A 13,654-nucleotide genomic window follows, 5' to 3' on the forward strand; every position below is an offset into this window, starting at 1 on the left:
GGATAATAGCGCGTTGTGACAAACACCAGATACAGCACTGGGACTTGATCAACAGCCGATACCGCACCGTGACGTCACAAACCAGTAGGTGGCAGTAGTGTTCTTTGACAAACATGGATGCCTCCAGTAAAGCACATTCACATGAAAATTACTCTGAATTAAAAACATTTATCATTTATTGAACAGTCTGTAATAATCTAATATTTAAAGTACTTTCTGAAGTTTTAATTCTAAATATGACCGGACTTTTCCTGTAATAGAATTCCTGAACGTCCGTGCTCTCTTCTGCTGGCAGAAACGCAAAACTAGCTGAAAGCCAGATAGTGACGACTGATGGAGGTAGTTTATAGAGCCTGACCGTCCTGCGATGCCTCACTCTGAAGTGACAAGTAGGGAAAGACCAACTCACATGAGTTAAATAAGGCAATCTGCCGCTAATTTAACTTCTAGTGATTCTACCCCAGAGCGTATCAGAACATCCCAGGGAAAAAAACTTTTAAAAAGTCATAGGACTTTTATTAGAATTAAAGAAATAGGATTCAATTATTTTAAAACCTATTTAAGTGCAGGTGCAGCTGTTAGATAAAACCCAACTAGCTGCTGTAGGCTAGTTCCTTGTTTATGTCTTGTGCACATGCACAGCATGGTTCCTTTACTGTCATTGTGAAATATCCAGTAGTAGCCATTCATAATGTCCCCACTTTCCTTGATGGGCCCTTGGCTTGTTCCCAACATTTCCTTTTTAAACATCTAAAATGTTCTTTCTGTCATGATTTGTAGACATTAAGATCTAAAGAGAAGCGTCATCTCTTGTCAGACCCTGTAATTCAGTGACAGGGTGGAGTCCGAGTAAAAAAATATTCAAGAGGGGGTCACTCCAGTGGCTGGAAGTTGGAGGGGATTTTGCAGGGAGTTGCAGGGAAGCGGGCTGCCATTCGGCTGCCGTTTGACTGGGAAGGGCCATTTTGAATGGCTGCTGTTGTACAAGAAGGGTTTTATTTACTAACAAAATGGCTGAAAAGAAAAGTGTAAAACACCAAAGTAACAAATAACACCACAGCAGGAGGTGATAATCTTGCTGATGAACTTTACATGCAACCAGAGTGCGTTACAGTATGAGGTGTGACTGTGCACCTTTAAATTTATGGATATTCTGACATAAAAGCTTTCATTGGGTTTTAATGTGATAAACTAACTTAAAGAGAAAGCGTACCTATGAGGGAAGGAGAGCGTTCAGCAACCATGGCTCGGTACCTGGCAGAATCTTCACTCTTTCATTGTAATATTGGGACAATAGAAAAAGTTAATCAGCCTAGAATACTTGAATGCAATGATGGGCAGCAGGAGATGGGCTGCTGGATTTCCATCGTCAGCATTTCCATTTCTAAAAGCAGAGCAGGAGATTCCAGCTAAACAGCTAAACAGCTGCACGGTGTGACTAAAGGCGGATTTAGTGTGTTCCCACACGGAGGACGAAGCTGGTGTTTTTGGACGAGTTCTTTCCGTCCAGATGTTGAAGCGTCCAGATCTGTGAGATCCCTTTTTCCCAGAAAAACATCTGGGGCTGGAAGCGTTCCATATCAGACGGTTCTTTCATGACAGGATGTGTTTCTAACTGGGAAAGGCGTCATGTGAGCTGCCAGCTGCTGATCTTTATTAGCTTGCTGTTCTGGTTGTTACTTGAGTTCTTTATTTGAACAACTCTTGCTAAATTTTATTTAAGGGAGTTCATAAGGAAGCTGATATTTTCAGACAGCGCTGGTTTAATGAACCCAGATCAGATGAAAGCTGTGATGGAGGCTTTTCATGTCCAGTTCTCTGTGCTAATCCTCCAATGAAAAAACTCACAAACTATTCGGTCAACCTTAAAATCATTGCAAAAAAAGTAAATAAATAAAAAAACACTGGACTTTGTTTCAAAGTTTGAAGACATTTCGCTTCTCATCCAGGATGATTTTCAATGCAGAATGTCAGAATTACCATTGAGTTCAAACCTTTATATCAGAGGTCACGGATTGGCGGCCTGCGCTCCGGATCCGGACCCAACCTGATTTAAAACATTTATAAATTACCAAAGGTCGGACAACAGTGTCTTTTTTATTTTTATATATTTGAGAAACCAAACAACCTCTCCACAGACGCATGGCCCAACACAGAAGAGTGACATCCTAGAGACAAGACTCAGCTGTCCACCTGCACCTTTAGGACAAAGGACACTCATTTGAGGACCACAATGTTCATATTTTGGACAAAGAAGACGGGCAGCTGGAAGCTATTTATGTTAAGAAAGAAAAAACAACCTTAAACAGAGGGGGTGGTTGATTTCTACCTGCTATCACTTCAACCCTCAGCCCCATGAAGGGGACAAAACATCTTGCCAGGGCAGCAGGGCCAACAATTGCTAGTGACCCCCCCTTACAGAGGCATAGACCAGTATGGGGTATTGCAGGTTACCAAAGAACCAAAACGACTCCCCATTCCTAAGGATCGGACCCATTCATCATGTTTAATTTGCATGTTTTCTGAGCCAAAACAAGTTTTTGGGCTACTATATAAAGCATTTGGAATTGAAAAATTTCCTGGATGGGAAGCAAAACGTCTTTAAACTTAGAAGCAAAGTTCATGGGATTGTTTTTTAACTTTTTTGGAATGAATATGACCTAGAGTAACCTTAAAATCTGCAACTGGGCTTTCAGAAGTGTACGTTCACTATAAGGCACGCCGTGCTAGCTTTGGCTACAGAACAGCCGTTGTTTCCTCACGGCATCGATTAAACATGGAGTCCTGGGAGACCACGGTTCCCTGTTGATGTAACGGCGTTATGCGGCTGCTGCAGATCTGTAAACTGAACTTCTGTGATGGTGATCCTGTTTCATCAGGACCCAGAGGGACCTTGTGACAGTGGAAGGATTGAAAACAATATTCATAGATGTGACTTGATATGGTACGATTCATCCTGAAACATTAACAAAAACAGTTTATTGCGATTTTTATAAAATAGCTCTGGAAAATCCTTAGAAGATCTTGTTGCTCTGCTGTTGCTGGAGCAGAGCAGCAGAATAAAAGCCAGAACAGACGAATCCCATTTTCGTCGGATTCGTCATGACCTCATCGTGTCGGATGAGGTCATGGCGTTTAGCGCTCATCTATGGGGAGGATCAGACCCAACATGAGTTCCTGCAAGGGGGCAGCGTAGCGTTTACTTCAGTCAGACTACGCAGCAATTCAGCAGCAATGTCATGGGTCTGACAGGAAGGGAGACGCGGTTACAAAGCAAAACACATCCGCTTTGAGGGGAAATACAAAATAAAATCTGTTCATCTCATGGGAAAAGAGTCAGTTTGAAGTCACACATCGCGTTTATAGTAAGCAGGACAGACTGGTGCAAAAACAATGAATGAAACATTAAAGAAGGAAACTTTAACCATAATGTAGGCTATCCCTCATCTCTTTATGTAAAAAAAGAAAGAAAAACTTGGATAAACTTCCCAGATCTCTCTGATAATCACCTCTCTGACTCAGTCGGCATAGAAACCGTCCCACGGCGTTTATTGCTGTGATTTTCTTTTCTTTAGGCGTAGATCTCATTATCTCATTTGTAATCTATGAACATTCTCTATCTGTTCTGCTCCACAGACTCCTTAAGTAGGGCTTTGCTTTATAGCTGCACCGCTGGTTTTTAAAAGGTTTTATTAATAACTTTTCATAATCTGTCCAAGTGAAATGTGGCAAAGTGTTTTAATTTTTTTGGAACAGAGACAGAAGTGAAAGAAATCTGCCCAGATCTGCTCATCCTGCTTGTTCGGAATCTCTCTATACGTAGTCAGTGTAAAATGAGAAAAAAGTTGGATTGTGTTCAGACCTTGACAAGCTCTTTGGCAGTGCACTGCCACCTAGTGGCTGTAGGTTTAAGAGTTCTATAAACGTAAGACATTGAAATGGATGTCCAGCTAGAAATATTGTTTACATTGAAGATCCATTCAGCCTTATTTTAAATTAAATTAAATATTGCGATATTTGACCTAGTGATTTTTCTTCTAATAATAGTTGCAGCTAGTTTATTTCCTCACCTTTCCCCTTTCAGAAAACTCTGCGTGTGTCTCTAGATTTCAGCTGTCTCTATGTGGTGGATTTGGGATTTTTTTAACTGGGGTGTTCAGCCGTCGCCATGGTGACTTTATAGGTTTTTGGACAAATTCTCGGAGCGTCCTTGAATCTGAAATTTCCACAGTCATTAACTCTCTGGAGGCGGGGTCAGGAGTGTGTCTGTCCTCTCATTGGCTGATACTGAATCAGAGTTTAAAATATGCTTCTTTAAAAATGATTCTAATTTTCAATTCATTTCATTTCTATTGCACCAATTTACAGCGCATGTCATCTGAAGGCACTTTACGCAGACCATTCAACCCGATCATACAGTCAGTCAAATTTTAAATGTAAGGAAAACCAGCTGATTGCATCAACTCATTGCCTGGAAATCAATCCCTCACACTAAGCATGCTTGTAGCGACAATAGAGAGGAAAAACTACCTTTTAACGGGAGGAAACCAGAATCAGGACCAGTGTTATAAGCAGCTTATTTTCCACCCGTGGTAGAAAGCTCTTTATTTACTGCAGGTAGCAGAAATCTGCTGTGGTTTTCTTTCTTGAGTAAATTAGATTTATTTATTCCTGTTGAACGAAGATATTAGACGAGTTTTTGACTGTTGGTCTGACATCAACTGCTTATAACATTTTGAAGTTTTTCTTCAAAAACCCCAAATTTCCTTCAGAGCTGATGGTTTGACTGTCTTGGCTTGGATTGGATGTTAGATTTTTTTTGTTTTTTTTCAGATATGCCTCCCGTAGTTCTGACTGTTTGTTTTACTCTTCCTCCTCCTCTTCCTCTCTCCACAGATGATGAAGATGGACACCATCAGTAGGCCCATCCCAGTCCAGATACCCAGCCTCTCCCCCCAGCCTCAGACCCCTCCCTCGCGGAGCAGCTACACCGATGGGCTCCTTCCGTCTGAGGAAGACTCCTCCTCTCCGTCCCCGCCCTCGCCTCCGCCCCCTCCTCCCCCTGTGGTGGGTGTGGCCCACCAGGCGGCGCCTCCTTCCTCCTACGTGAAGTACAGCACCCTGGCTCGTCTGCAGAGTCAGAACCAGCCCAGGACCCAAACGCCTGGTGGCACCAGCCCGGCCTCCCCTCCAGTACAGAACTTCAACACTTTGCCGGCGTCGTACGGGACCTCCCCTCCGTCCCCGCCTCCTCCGCCGCCACCAACGGCGCCGGCTCCCGGCTCCGCCATGGCTGCCCTGAAGTTTGGTCCACCGAGCCCCAGCTCTCTGCCGCCCCCTCCTCTACTGGAGGAAGAGATGCAGGAGCCCCACTGCCTCCCCCCTCCTCCCCCAGAGAGCCTTGATGCCAATGGCCTGCCCCCCCCTCCCCCTCCGGAGCCCCTCCCTAACCCCTGCCCTCAGCTGTCCAACTCGGGGCTGCAGCAGTTCCTGTCCCAGAAGTTTCCAAACATGGTTTATGACTTCCAGCCCGGCGCCCTGCAGGACGCCTCACCCCCACCCCCACCACCTCCCACTGAACTCTCTCCCCCAAATTCGCTCCAAGCGCTCCGGCCTGTTTCACCTAACGCACCCCCCCCTGCTCCTCCCAAGACCTTCTCTGGGGTTTTCGCCCCGCTGACGGCTCCCAAACCGTCCGGCCCCTCCTCCCTCCCCATCGCCCTCTCCCCCGTGTCTCCCACCCAATCATTTCCTGGACACGGTCCTGTCAGAAAGCAGCAGAGCTTCTCTACAGGACACTCCCCCAATCAGCCCCCTCCCACTCTGCCCAAACAGCACAGCCTGTCCTCCAAAAACCTGTCCATCTCCCCCTCCCCCTCCTCCTCCTCCATCTCCATCGCAGCCGCTACATCCTCACTGGTCAAACAGATCGTCAATCAGTTTCCAGGAAACTCCTCTCCTCTGCCCACCTCTGGCTCCGCCCCCCTGTCGCCTCCTGCGGTGAAGGCCAAACCGAAGTGGCAGGTGGGGGGTGCAGCAGCTCCACAGTCACCAGAGTTCCCCCCGCCTCCCCCTGACGGCTCTTTAGGTGATTTTCCGCCTCCCCCGTCATCCACCTCCTCCTCCAAGACGGGCTCTCCTATCAAGAAGTCCCCCTCGACCTCGTCTACAGGGTCCACCAAGCGTGGGCCCCCCCCGGCCCCGCAGAGAGCCTCCTCCATCAAAGACGCTCAGGACGACAGGCCCAAGAAGGTGGAGAGTCTGCTGAGTAAATTCGGCCAGGCTCCTCAGACGGGAACGTCGTCTAGCTCTTCCTCAGCGACGGGGTCTCCTTCGAAAGACTCCGCCCCCCTGCCAGCTCCGCCCCCCAAGCCAGGGAAGCTGAACCTGGCCAGTCTGCCTCTGGCCATCCAGGGACTGCAGACGGGCCAGCAGCAGCCTGACTTCCCGTCGCCTCCTCTACCACCTCCTCCTTCCCACCATCCTCACCTTGACTCGTCAGCCGACTACTTCCCTCCCCCGCCGCCCGAATCTGAGCTCTTCCCTCCCCCGCCTCACCCCTCGGAGTTCCACCACCCTCCGAAGGTTGCCGTGGTGAACCCGCAGCCTCAGATGCAGTCGGTAACATCCTCCTTCTCGTCGTCGACGTCTTCTTCATGGAAACAAGGCTCGCTGAAAAAAGGGGCGGCGCCCCCTCCAGCGCTGAATCGGCGCAGCAGCAACACCACGGCGCAGTACGACAACACCATCTCACTGCCTCTCTCGCCTCCCCCTCTGTCCCAAACCCCGCCCCCCTCCCTCTCCTCTTACTCCGCCTCCTCCTCTCCTATCCCCCCCACCTCCCCAAAATCAGCGGGGCCCGTCTCTCTGGCGTTAAAGCCTCACTTCCTGGAGGACCTCAACCGCACGCTGAAGAGAAAGTCGGTGTCGCGCCACGGCTCGCTCACCTCCTCGACCCTGATCCCTTCCTCCAAGATGGAGCCGGTCGGCACCATGGACGACATGGCCCTCCTCCCCCCTCCTCCCCCCGAACTCCTGCAGCAGCAGCAGCAGGGGGTGCGGGGGCACTCCCACACGCTGTCGCGGCACCATGGGCGCTCCCAATCAGCCAAACATGGCAACATCTCAGGCTATGCAACGCTGCGGCGAGGCCCGCCTCCCGCCCCCCCCAAACGGGACCAAAGCACCAAACTGACCAGTGATTGGTAGAAGGCCGCACCTCTGACTCTAAGCTCACAGACGGAACTGACCAATCAGGTCTGATTAGCTCTCCTTAGTCCCAAAAACATTCCCTCCTGGATGCTAAGCAAGTAGCAAACAGTCTTTCCTCCTGATCTCAGATTAATCCTCATTATTCCTCATTGTTACACGTTTAATCCAACATGAGGATCAATAGAAGTATATAAATGAATATGTATAAAGTTAGCAAGACAGACCCCCCCCCATCCCACAGCCCGGCTTTTTTTTCACGTCAGTGCAGCTTTGCATTAAAACATAAACTAAAGACTAAAAGTGACATTTGGCTGCAATATACCAGGTACTGCATGGCGAGCGCCACGGAAGGAAGGAACCACGGAAGAGGAAGGTTGATGATGATGATGATGATGTGTATAGGGTGGTGTGGGTTAGTGTGTGTGTCTGTGTGTGTGGCGAGGCAATCCTTCGAGGGAGCGTTGTCGTTTATTTCATCCTTTTTTTTGCGTGTTTTTATATCAAATTATTTAATACTGGATAAAAATATTGTAATAATTATTTTGAATTTTAAGAATCGACGAAGTTGGACTGTTTTCTACGAGCACCCGGTTAGCCAGACTGTTCAGGTCTGCTTTGGTTTCATCAAAATGTGTTACGGCTTCATCCTGTTGTATGTTTTTCATATTTCTCTGGGTTACGGCTACAGTTTAATAAGAAGAATTTATTTTAAAGATGAGGAAAACAAATTTTCACCGTCTGATCAGTCTTTATCTAGGTTGTCCGCTCAGCTGAGAGCTTTTTCATATTTCTGTGAAGCAGCCGCTCCTCAGTGTATTTAGGCGGGATAGATCAGGACAAAGAAGTGCATAACTGTGAAGCTGAAGGAAAACAACGCATGGTTTCCATGGTTCCCAAATATTTTCAAAATTGGCCATTTTCCCCCCATTCTCTACTAAATTAATGATAGAAAAGTTTTTTTTTCTTGTATTTCGCCTCAGTTGTCCATCACTCTGACCTGCTTGATCGTTCCTGCCAAAGAACAATCCCACAGCATGATGCAGCCTCCACCATGTTTTCTTGTGTGCTCAGGATGAAGTTTGAAAAGATCCTCTTCTTTCCACTCCTTCATAAAGTAACGATTTGTAAAGAACTTTGCTATTAGTTACTGAAAGAAAAAAAAAAACAGGAAATAATTTTTCCTAAAATAATTTTATTTTCTCTTGATTTGAGGACGTAAGTCCGTTTACAGAGAAAAAAACTGAATTTACATCTAAACTAGATAAAATTTTATCATCTTATTTAAAATGCATAGTATTCAATATCTTCTTTTGAAGGTAAAAATACATTGTCCATTGGTAAATCATCTTACTTACCTGCTTAAATTAAGGGCAGATACACCTTTTTGAAGACATTTTTACTTATTTTGAGACATGTTTTTGCTAGGAAAATAATTTTTTCTTTAAATAAGTGTATTCTCCTTTAATTTAAGCTGGTGTGTTTTGTTCTTTGGTCTACAGGAAGCTGTTTGATGGAACAGCTGATTCCAATTCTGCATGTAAACTTCTTTTAGACGTGTTTCATTATCAGGGAGAAGCTTCACAATTATGCATTCCTTTGCAAAGATCTGTCGCAGTAAACCCCAATAAAACATTTAGAAGTTTTTCTTACTGTTCTGTTCAAAGGGAATAAAAACCTCTGGAGGTGGAGCCTGAAAGGATTGGTCAGGATGTAGAAAGAGTGCGGCCTTGGATTGCAGGTCTGCATCATCACATACTGTGGTTGCAGAGTTTTTTTTACGTCTTTCCTTCCCTCTGAGTCTGCAGGGCGGCTGCGATGCAGCTCGAACCTCCATCCTGTTTAGACTAACCTTTGACTGAGGGGCAGGAAACGCCTCAGACAGACCCCCATAGCTTCAGGTTTAACATGGTGCTAGAGGCTCTACCAATGTGCCATCCTACACTTCTTTCATCTCAGCTCTACAGATTTGGAAATGTTGACGGATTTAAAGTTAAACTCAGTTTAGCTGAACTGCCCTGAAAGCAGCCTGTAGGTCAGGTTGCTCCACCAGCTCCACCCGTCTCTGACTGGGGGTGCTGACTGCTGCCGTTTCTGTTAACAGAACCATCCCGTCTTCATCTCTTGGTCAGTCACTTTCTCTGGTGGTGGATTTTCCTCCCAGTAACCATAGAAATGCCCTGGGAACAAGTGCCTGTAAAACAAACGGCGCCCCCTGCTGCTGGCTGCGTGGAATCATCTGATGTCTGCAGTCTCCTCTAACGTGGAGCGTTGAAGTGTTTAGGAGGTGAATGCAACCCCAGCAGAACATGTAAGAGAATCAAGGCAAATGTTCTGGGATCTGCAGCAACAACCTGAATCTTTCCCAGGAAATTGGCTCCATTTGGGTTTTTCTCTGTAAGCTTCTTCATGGTCAGCACAGGAAGGAGACATTAAAGGAGAAGTCCCATAAGCAAGGAATAATGAACGGATCATTATCAATACCTAAAACCAACATGTTATTTAATGAATTTAGCGTTAATCAGTAATTCTATTTAAGCCTTATAAAGACAACAAGAAGCATTTATATGATGATAAATCCTTTGGTTCCATTTTTCCAACCTGGGAGAAAGACTCCTGCCTTCACTGTAGGAAACTAATGATAATTTTGCAAATTGGTTAATCTGACGATAATCTTTTTGATTAATAGATTAATAGTCGAATAGCAAAAGGTTCCTTAAAGGAGACTTTTTACAAAAATTAAATGAAACTAAAACTTTTCCACTTGAAGAGTTCTGGATAGAGCAGATTGACAAATGAAAACTTTTTTTTTAATCTTAAAGGAAAGGACCAAGGAATAATCAATGGATCATTATTTATACCTAAACTAATACATTTGCAGTGATTTAATGAATTTAGAGTTAATGAGTAAAAAAATTTTAAATTTTCGTCGTAATCACGGATTCTGGGAGCGGCAATTTTTGCCCAAATATAGTAACCCCTTCCTCCTGCCATCTTCCAGCAGTGACGTCACGGTGCGGTAAGCCTAGCGCCATTCTCCCCGCTTTACAAGCCAAATCAATGGGAACTACTAGACACATCTGCAATCAACAACAATTATTGAAGATTTCCAGAGGACTTCACCATTGAAATTCACCAGACCTATAGTGAAACTGACAATGCCCACGTGCATGACAGCTGGATGTTGGAATACATCGGGTAAAAGTGGAAAAAAAAGAGTTATTTCACCTTTCCGATTCCTGATCCTCCACGGACGGGTTGGTCGTTGGATCGCCAACTTGAAGAGGGAGGATTTGCCATCGAACTTCTGGCCAGAGAAAAAACCCGTAATATGTAGCCAACATTTGGAAGAAGAATGTTTTCAAGATGACTTGGATAATAGCGCGTTGTGACAAACACCAGATACAGCACTGGGACTTGATCAACAGCCGATACCGCACCGTGACGTCACTAACCAGTAGGTGGCAGTAGTGTTCTTTTACAAACATGGATGCCTCCAGTAAAGCACATTCAAATGAAAATTACTCTGAATTAAAAAAAACTTATCATTTATTGAACAGTTTGTAATAATTTAATATTTAAAGTACTTTCAGAAGTTTGAATTCTGAATATGACCGGACTTTTCCATTAAACTGGTGCGAGGGGAACGTCTCCGCCTGGAGAGGAGTTTTTATCTCAGAGGTCAACCACTGGAGGCTGTTTTCTGTCAGTTACTTTCAATAAGCTATTTTATTTCTAAACAGAATATGAAGGAGTTGATTCTAGAACTATAACTTCTAGACTGGTTATTAAAACACTAAATGAAAAGCAGAACATCCAACACAGTAGAAGCCGGGTGATGGCTAACCAGTCAATCCCGTCAAATGTTTTAAATGTCTATTTAATCCAAATACACATTTTCAAATGTGTTGATGCTTTAGGGAAATCTTTGGAGAGATCCTCTTCATCCACAGAGCTGAACTGAATTCAGACGGTTAAATAAAAAAATATCAAATCAATTTTATAAAATGTTTTCAGAACCAGAGTTCCTTCATCCTTTAAACGATGTTAAGCAGATCACTTCTCTCTTTGTTTGGTGTTGAGCCAGATTAGTTTGTCCTGAAGGCTGAAGAGAAAAACCCAAATGGACTGATACCGTCTCTGTATTAAGAAATTCATTCCTGAGACTATTGATGGTATTTTCTCTGTTTTTGGTCATAGATAAAAAATAAATAAATAATGAATAGAGCTGCTTTGTTGGTTGTAAGCCATTCTAGCTGATCTGGATCTGGCTCTTCAGTGAAGCTGTGGCCCTGTACTGTTTCTGTTTAATCACATCCTGCTTCTTTACACTGAAACCAGCTGTGTAGAAAAACCGGTGAGCTCAAAGGAAGGAGGTTCTGTTCCTTTAAAGTCTCATTCAACCTGTTTCTGCCTTCTGTTTGTCTTCATTCACAATAATCCTGCATGACACCTTTATCACCAAAACGAGCACAAAACCTTAGCTTACTGCTCCAATCTAAACTCTTTATGTGCAATTTATTTTTGTTTTTGTTTATGAGCTATTTATTTCCAGGGTTTAGGGAGGGTTCTGTCAGAACGGTTCTAAGGTCGGGTTGTAGAAGGATTTCTGATGAACTGAAAAGAGAACACACTCTGGGCACATGCAGCGGTGCGTTTCGGTGATGGCCCTCAGCGTCGGACAGTTCCAAACTGATCGGCGTGGCGTTCGAGGACACCAGGCAGGTGGGAAACCTGCTGATGCATTTCAAATAAAGGAACAAAAATGAAAACTGTGCATTTGTGTGGCTTTATTTTGCACACATTCATTTTATTCCAGCTGGTTTGTCCTTCAGAAAGTTTGTTGCATGATAAATCTCAGCTTTATAAAGTGCAAACTTGATTTATTAAATGGAGAAAATTCATCTTGCAGATGGACACAAAATAGTTTTTATAAACTAGAAACTATTGAAAATTTAATTGATCGTCTTTAGCTAAAAAGAAACTAAAGGAGGGACAGACAGTGGAGACGAGCGCAGATTTTCACTTCGCTTTATGAAAAAATAAAATAATTCACAGATCTCTCTGAGAATCACTTCTCTGCCTCATCCAACCATCTCCTAGCTTTTCATTTTGTTCAAACGTGGTTCCCATTATTTTAAATATAAGACTATTAAAATCCTCTACCTGTTCTGTTTGGAGATGTTTTTAAATGTTTTATCTAAAACAGTTTTTTATATAAACTTTATTAGAATATTATTTATAATACAAAAAAATAAATAAGTCCAATTTTCAGTAAACAATCTTCAGGGGTTTGAAAAAAAATTAATGAAAAATAGCTAAATAAAAGTAAAGATAGTAATAAAGTTACATATAGCAGCATGTAAGGGATTCCATAAATGCTTTGAATTTAGAGCATAAAGATAAAGTTTTAATAGCTTTTTGTTATTTGAGGACAATGTATAAAAATATGTTTTTGCTTCTTTAAAAAAGATATACATGTTGGTTTAATCATTATAGTTTTACATTTGTGGATATAAAACTTGACCAATGGCAGCAGATTACATAGGAGGAAATGGTCAAAGTTGTTTTTTATATTATGTGATTCCGAATAAAACATCCTTCAGATAAAGTTGAAATTTGTCATAAATATTTGGAGATGTGGCACAGCAGTCAGAGATATGGGTCACATTAAGTCACAAGCCTTACATTGTACCTTAATAACCAAAGCTGCACAAAGAAGCACTAAAAAGTAGACCATCCATCCATCAGGGATGCATGGAGCCCAGCTTATCCTGAGCTGAGCTCGTGACGGGTGCTGGTGTCTATCTCCAGCTGTCTATGGGCGAGAGGCGGGGTCCACCCAGCACAGGTCGCCAGTCCATCGCAGGGCAACACAGAGACAAACAACCAAACAGTCATGTTTTTTGCACTGTCTGAGGAAGCCGGAGTACCCGGAGAGAACCCATGCATGCTCAGGGAGACAATGCACACTCCATGCAGAAAGAATCGAACCCACAACCGTCTTGCTGCAAGGCAGCAGTGCTACCCGCTGCAACACTGATGCTGAATTATGTTTTTTTAGGAATGAAGTTTGTTCATAATAATAATGATATTACGGTAATAAAAATATAATAAATAGGTGTTTGTTGGTAGAATTAGTTTTAGTAGTACTAAAAGCCAGTACTACTAGTAGTAGTGGTGCTAGTAGAAGTAATGTTTGTATCATAGTCTATAATACTAGTAGAAGTAACAGTATTGATACAGTGAGGGAAATAAGTATCTGAACATCCTGCTATTTTGCAACTTCTCCCACTTAGAAATCATGGAGGGGTCTGAAATGATCATGGTAGGTTGTGCATGTCCACTGTGAGAGATTTAATCTATAAAAAAGAAGAAAAAAAATCCAGAAATCACAATGTATAATTGTGTAACTATTTATTTGTATGATACAACTGCAAAGAAG

The 13,654-nt window shown here is 43.6% G+C and overlaps 1 protein-coding gene across 1 annotated transcript in view; it reads left to right on the top strand.

The window, feature by feature from the left end:
• Positions 1-8,485, top strand: part of LOC107097748 (ras-associated and pleckstrin homology domains-containing protein 1-like) — a 122,771-nt gene extending 114,286 nt beyond the window's left edge. The window contains exon 19 of the mRNA XM_015395028.1: positions 4,897-8,485. Coding sequence (XP_015250514.1) covers positions 4,897-7,209 — 2,313 coding nt within the window. The 3' untranslated portion in view covers positions 7,210-8,485. The remainder of the gene's footprint in view (positions 1-4,896) is intronic.
• Positions 8,486-13,654: the final 5,169 nt, after the last annotated feature.

The sequence above is a fragment of the Cyprinodon variegatus genome, unplaced genomic scaffold, assembly GCF_000732505.1.
Source record: "Cyprinodon variegatus isolate N-32 unplaced genomic scaffold, C_variegatus-1.0 Scaffold720, whole genome shotgun sequence".
NCBI classification, from domain to species: Eukaryota; Metazoa; Chordata; class Actinopteri; order Cyprinodontiformes; family Cyprinodontidae; genus Cyprinodon; species Cyprinodon variegatus.